Source organism: Solanum stenotomum, chromosome 2 (genome assembly GCF_019186545.1).
Source record: "Solanum stenotomum isolate F172 chromosome 2, ASM1918654v1, whole genome shotgun sequence".
Taxonomy (NCBI): Eukaryota; Viridiplantae; Streptophyta; class Magnoliopsida; order Solanales; family Solanaceae; genus Solanum; species Solanum stenotomum.
In genome coordinates this window covers 13,783,864-13,790,165 of record NC_064283.1, presented here as the reverse complement: position 1 = coordinate 13,790,165, position 6,302 = coordinate 13,783,864, and the positions used below count along the sequence as shown (strand labels likewise).

The following is a 6,302-nucleotide window of genomic DNA, read 5'->3' as shown; positions in this document are numbered from 1 at the left end:
AAATTAGCAAATGTTTATCCTACTTCAATTTAGAAAAAAATAAAAAATGAAAATATTTCTTATTTTTTATCGTTATATAAATATAAATTAATGATGGATATACTATAATCTTATATATGACATATATTATATGTCCAAAGGGTACATGACGTTATTCTATTTTAATTGATAAAATGAGATTAAGAAGAAAAAAAATATTTCCTACCTTTTTATTTGTTAAAGTGATTTTAGAAGAAAGAAAACAAGAATAGTGTTCTTCAATAATATTTTAATTAGGACGAAGATGTGTTTAAAAAGAAAAAATATATATTTATTCGGAAAAGGGCATTTTTGACCCATTTTGTAACTATAGGGGCATTTCTGGACCAAAGTATTGACGGTAAGGGCATTTTTGAGCCAAACTATAAAGGGATGACATTTTTGTTCCTTTCACATAGTTTAAGGGCATTTTTGAACCAAAGTATTAACGCTAAGGGCATTTTTGAGCCAAACTATAAACGGAGGGCATTTTTGTTCCTTTCACATAGTTTAAGGGCATTTTTGACCCTTTTTTAATGAATAATTTTTTTTATAGTGCTATTATATATTGCTATAAATATCTATATTACTTTTAATGTATGGAGAATTTACTATAGTACTATTATATAATGCTATAAATATCTATATTACTTTTAATGTATAAACAATTTATTATAGTACTATCTATAGTAATAAATAAAAAAATCACTAAAATCAATAATTATTTATTAAAAGATATTCTACCAAATAATTTTTCCTTTCTTCACATGCTTACCTTTTTATCATTGGACAAAACTCTTTATCAACCGAAATAATTGAACTTTCTTATATATGTGGGCCATCTTCTTTTCCCATTTCGGACTTTTTGGTTCACTTTGTATTTGTTTGAGTTTTCTTGTGGAAAAGATTTGAGAGAGTTGTTGATACAAATGATTCATATAAATCTTTTATTTTATTAAATTAACAAATTAAAAGAAATTTATTACTTTTTTTTATACTATCTTTAATATTAAAGAGCAACTTTCACATATAGCAAACACAAAATTCATATTTGTATGTTATAGCAAACTTTGCATAATTGCGCTCCATAGCAAACATAAATATGTAAATTTCGCTATACATATACAAAAGAAATCAGTTGTATAATCTACTTTGGTATACATATACAAAAAGATCAATTGTATAAAGTGCGAGAGATGAGTGAGCGAGTGAGATCTGGGAGAGTGGCGAGTGAGATTTGGGAGAGGGGAGAGAGGAGAACGAAAATATATGTATATATACAATTTTCACGCATTTTATACATTTGCGTTTTTGTATAAAGTGAGAGAGGGAAGTGAGAGAGAGATATGGGAGAGTGGCGAGTGAGATCTAGGAGAGGGGAGAGAGAGGAACGAAAATATATGTATATATACAATTTTCTCTCGCTTTATACAAACACAAACGCATTTTATACAATTTGCGGTTTTTGTATAAAGTGAGAGAGGCGAGTGAGAGAGCGAGATCTGGGAGAGTGGCGAGCGAGATCTGGGAGAGGGGAGAGAGGGGAACGAAAATATATGTATATATACAATTTTCTCTCGCTTTATACAAACACAAATGCACTTTATACACTTGTGTTTATATAAAAAATGAGAGAGGCCAGGGAGAGAACGAGAGTGGCGAGCGAGATTCACCAGGAGAGAGGTTAAATAGCAATAGTTTGCTATGGGGTACAAGTAAATCAAACTATATTTATAGCATTTAATTTGAATTAATAGTTTGCTATTATATACAATTTTCCCAATATTAAATAGTTATATAAAATTATATTTTTAATTAAAGTATCTGTTCAAAATGGGCCAAATAGTAGGAAAAAATAGGAAAAAATTGTATAAAATAACAAACTATTAATTCAAAATAAACGCTATAACAATTTCATTTAATTTTAATTCACAGCAAACACTTTGCCATTCGCATCTCTCACTTTATACAAACACAAATGTATAAATTGTGTTTGTGTTTGCATAAAGCGAGAGAGAACTGTATATACAAATACAAATATATATCTCTTCGTTTTATACACTTATAATTATACAAATACAAATCTTCCCTTGCCCAGTTCTCTTTTGACTTTCTCTCTTTCTCGCTTTATACAAACATGAATTATACAAAATACAATATATAATTTGTGTTTTTATAAAGCGAGAGAGAGATTTGATATACAAATACAACAATTTTAACTCGATTCAATTGTAAACGAATTCAAATTTTATGTAGATATACAAATACAAATAACATATACATATACAAACGCATTTTTCATAGACACAGACACTCGATTTATACAAATCACTGCGATTTATACAAATTTGATGCTTAAAATTATAACTATAGAGCGCTAATATGCTTTTTATGCTCACTAGTGGGACCAAACGAAGACAATGATATTCTTAAAAAAATAAAACAAAGATATTTTTTTAAAAAAAAAATAAAAGAAAGAAAAAGGAGTGAAGCATGTGGAAGAGCATATAACACGAGAGATTCTCAAGTGCAAGGGAGAGAAATAGGAATAGGAAGAAAGATTGCGTCTTCTGTTCAAGGAGGCTTCCTTCTCTACACTCAAATCTTCTGTTCAAGGTTTAAATTCAACATTTTCTACTACTTTTGTTGTTGTAATTTTGAGTAAAAATTGCCTCACTCTTTTCTACTTCTACACTATGTTTGTGTTAACTTACGAGTAGTATCGTAATGTGTTAACATAAGTTAAAATTTGGTACCGAAACTTAGATGTATTGTACACATGATTGTTCCAGTGCCTTTGCAAATGTGGTGGGCACACCAGATCTGTATACTCTCTTTCTTTAACTGATTGAGAGAATTCAGTTGCTGCAGCAGAGTTCAGTTCAACAAATTTTATGTTTCCTAAATTATTTTGCAGAGCTAGAAGAATTGAAGGTTGAAAAACATGGCGACTGTAATTGGAGCTCATAACTTTGCTGCTTTGAAGGCCGTTTATGAAAGACCATCGTTGCGGTGGATTCTGCAACCCAGAATGCAGCTGACATTTTCAGGCCGGAGGATGAATCTGCAATCTAAGAGTTCTGATGAGGTCTACTTCTTCACTTTTTGCTTAAATCTGAATCTGTCATTGCACATGCCCAATTTTATTACTATAATTATAATCTTCGTAAGCCTTGACGGACAAAGTTACCCGACCATTTTGAGTGAAAATCTCACTTAATCCGTTGGGTTTGGGCATTTTGACTGAATTTCTGCAACGTTTACCTAGTAATAGAATTATCATTTAAAGGCAATCAACTCGTGGTTTTGTATCACTTTGAAGTCTTCAATTATTCTTTTTTTATTTTCTAATTAAAGAAATTGGTCTATCGAAAATAGTCTTTCTACATTCACAAATCACAAAGTACGGATAAGGTTACGTATGCTCTACCCTCTCCAGATCCACTTGTGGATTTCATTGGGTATGTTGTTGTTTGTTCTTTTCCTTGATTTTTCGTTGTTTGATTATGTTTACAGGTTGAAGGTTCACCATTTGACCATAAAGGGTTATTACAGAGTCAAGAATTATATCAGGTCCTCTATTTTTTCGTCTTTCAAGTTCTTCTTCCCAATTTTTTGTTCAATTTACTAATCATCCATTCTTTTGAAACATCACCAGTATATTTTGGAGACTAGTGTTTATCCACGAGAACCCGCGCCTCTTAAAGAGATCAGGGCTATAACAGAAAATCATCCTTATTTTTTTATGGGTGCATCACCTGATTCAGGTCAATTGATAGCCATGCTGTTGGATATGTTAAATGCCAAAAACACAATTGAACTCGGAGTCTTCACCGGTTATTCTCTGCTTCTTACTGCTCTTACAATTCCTGATGATGGCAAGATCCTAGCAATTGACCCGAATCTCGAGTCTTATGAAATGGGCCTGCCAATCATTCAAAAAGCCGGTGTTGAGCATAAGATCGATTTCAAACACTCTCTGGCTTTACCTGTTCTTGACAAACTCCTGGAAGAAGATAATAACAAAAGTAGCTTTGATTTTGCATTTGTGGATGCGGATAAAACTAATTATGGAAACTATCACGAGAGACTAATGCAGCTGGTGAAAGTTGGAGGTTTGATTGTGTATGATAACACACTCTGGTATGGATCAGTTGGTATGCCAGAGGAAAGTGTTGACAAGTTGATGAGACCAGAAAGAAGTTACTTACTTGAGTTAAACAAATCCCTTGCTGCAGATACCCGAATTCAGATTTCTCAAGTTCCATTAGGTGATGGAATGACCATCTGCAGGCGACTTTTTTGACGAAATTAGGTACAAGTCTTAGTTGAAGTTTCACCTGCGGATGACCATCGCTTCCATACCATATTAGTGTTGATTTTGTCTTAAGAAGTCATGTCGCTTGTCAATACTTTCATCAAATAAGGTTTGATTAATCATCAAAATAAATGAAATTTTCTTGGAGGGTTATATGGTTATATATATGAAGGAGCCAGTAACTTTTTTACCTCGTGATTAGCATGATGATGTTATAAATAATATGTCAACCTTCGTGTAGCGTCACTCTTTTGTTTATGATTATGTGGTATAAATGGAAAGAACGTAATATTAATTAGATTGAATAAAAATGTTCATCTATTGATGTTATATATGAGCATATTACTGATTACGTATATGCTAGGGAAATTGTTGAACTAAGTCATGTGTTCTTCAAATTTAATCGTATCGATTTAAAGAAAAACAACTTCTTTACTTGACAAATGGACATATTTCGGTTCCCCTTTCAAAGACTTTACTTTCTCTCTTGACAAACTCCCCCTTTATCTTCTTGTTCTCATTTCTCTTCTACAAAACAAATTGTAGTTCGTGTTTACTAATTAAAAAAAAAAATCCTCCATCAGTATCCTAAACACACTAGGGGAAAAAAGCGGATAATTTTCACAAATAGACACTCAAAAGTAACTTAATTATGCTCCATAGCTATATTTTGTTAATTACGATTCGTAGCTACATGTTATAGGGAGGGGAGTGGCGAGCGAGAGAGGGCAAACAGTAGAGAGAGACAAATTTTATATGCATATCTGTCAAAATAATTGTATATATGTTACTGGTATACATATGTATTTGTATATCTAGCGAGCGAGATTGACAGATGGAGGAGAGAGGCGAGCAAGATTGGGAGAGGGAGGAGAGAGGCGAGCAAGATTGGGAGAGGGAGGAGAGATGCGAGTGAGAGAGGATAGAGAGTGGAGAAAGGCGAACTGTATATGTATATAAATTAGATAATTTTATATATGTAACTACAATGTATATGTATCAATTATTGGATTTGTATACCTGCATACAATTTGAATTCATATACAATTGAATCGAGTTAAAACATTAGTATTTATATATCCAATCTCTTTTCCGCTTTATACAAACACAAATTATACATTGTATAATTTGTGTTTGTATAAAGTGAGAGAGAGATTGGCAGAAGAGAAGCGAGCAAGAGATTGGGCATGGAGAGGAGAGAGGCGAGGGAGAGATGACTGAAAAAGAGGAGAGTGACGAGCGAGATTCCAGAGAGAGAGAGAGAATGTAATTATAACTAGAAGTAAGTTCCAAATTGTAATTAATGCAAACTATAACTAGGGCTGGGCATAAACACCGAAAAACCGAACCGAACCGAACCGAACCGAATTATTTCGGTATTTCGGTATATATTTTTGTATTTTTCGATATTTCGGTTCGGTTTTCGGTATGTAATTTTTGTATTATTCGGTTTTTCGATTTACCGAAATAATATTATATTATATTATAATATATATTAATATTAAATAATGAATATTATAATTTAATAATTTATATTTTATAGGTAAATTAGGTCAAAGAGACAGAGCACTTTCAAAGTTCAAACTTTTTTAATTTGCCGCAGCCCGCACATCGTTCAGTTTCCCACTTTCCAGTTTCCACTTCCGGGCTCCGGCGTCGACTAGCGACCGGCCGATCAGCGGCAGGCCAGCAGGCAGCACGCAACAGTCCAGCACGCAGCACGCAGCAGCTCAGCGGTAGCATGCAGCAGCAGACTGGCAGCAAGCAGCAGCCGCCAGTCGACCAACACTCAGCAGCACCACAAAAAAGATGTATTACTAATTTAATTAATCTAAGGACCACTTTTTTTTGCCCATTAAGCTAAAAAATCAAACAAAAAAATTACAAAATTTTAAATTTTAAAAGCTCACCAAACAGGTCCTAAAAAAAAATCGAACCGAAATAATATAAATCGAACCGAATTAAT

At 32.9% G+C, this 6,302-nt stretch overlaps 1 protein-coding gene across 1 annotated transcript; it reads left to right on the top strand.

Annotated features, from left to right (window-relative positions):
• The first annotated feature begins 2,515 nt into the window (after positions 1 to 2,515).
• LOC125856376 (probable caffeoyl-CoA O-methyltransferase At4g26220) lies at positions 2,516 to 4,483 on the top strand. Its single transcript, XM_049535907.1, has 4 exons — positions 2,516 to 2,634; positions 2,936 to 3,106; positions 3,535 to 3,591; positions 3,677 to 4,483. The coding sequence occupies exons 2-4, from the start codon at positions 2,963 to 2,965 to the stop codon at positions 4,322 to 4,324; spliced, it is 849 nt and encodes a 282-aa protein (XP_049391864.1). The 5' UTR covers positions 2,516 to 2,634; positions 2,936 to 2,962; the 3' UTR covers positions 4,325 to 4,483.
• The last annotated feature ends 1,819 nt before the right edge of the window (positions 4,484 to 6,302 follow it).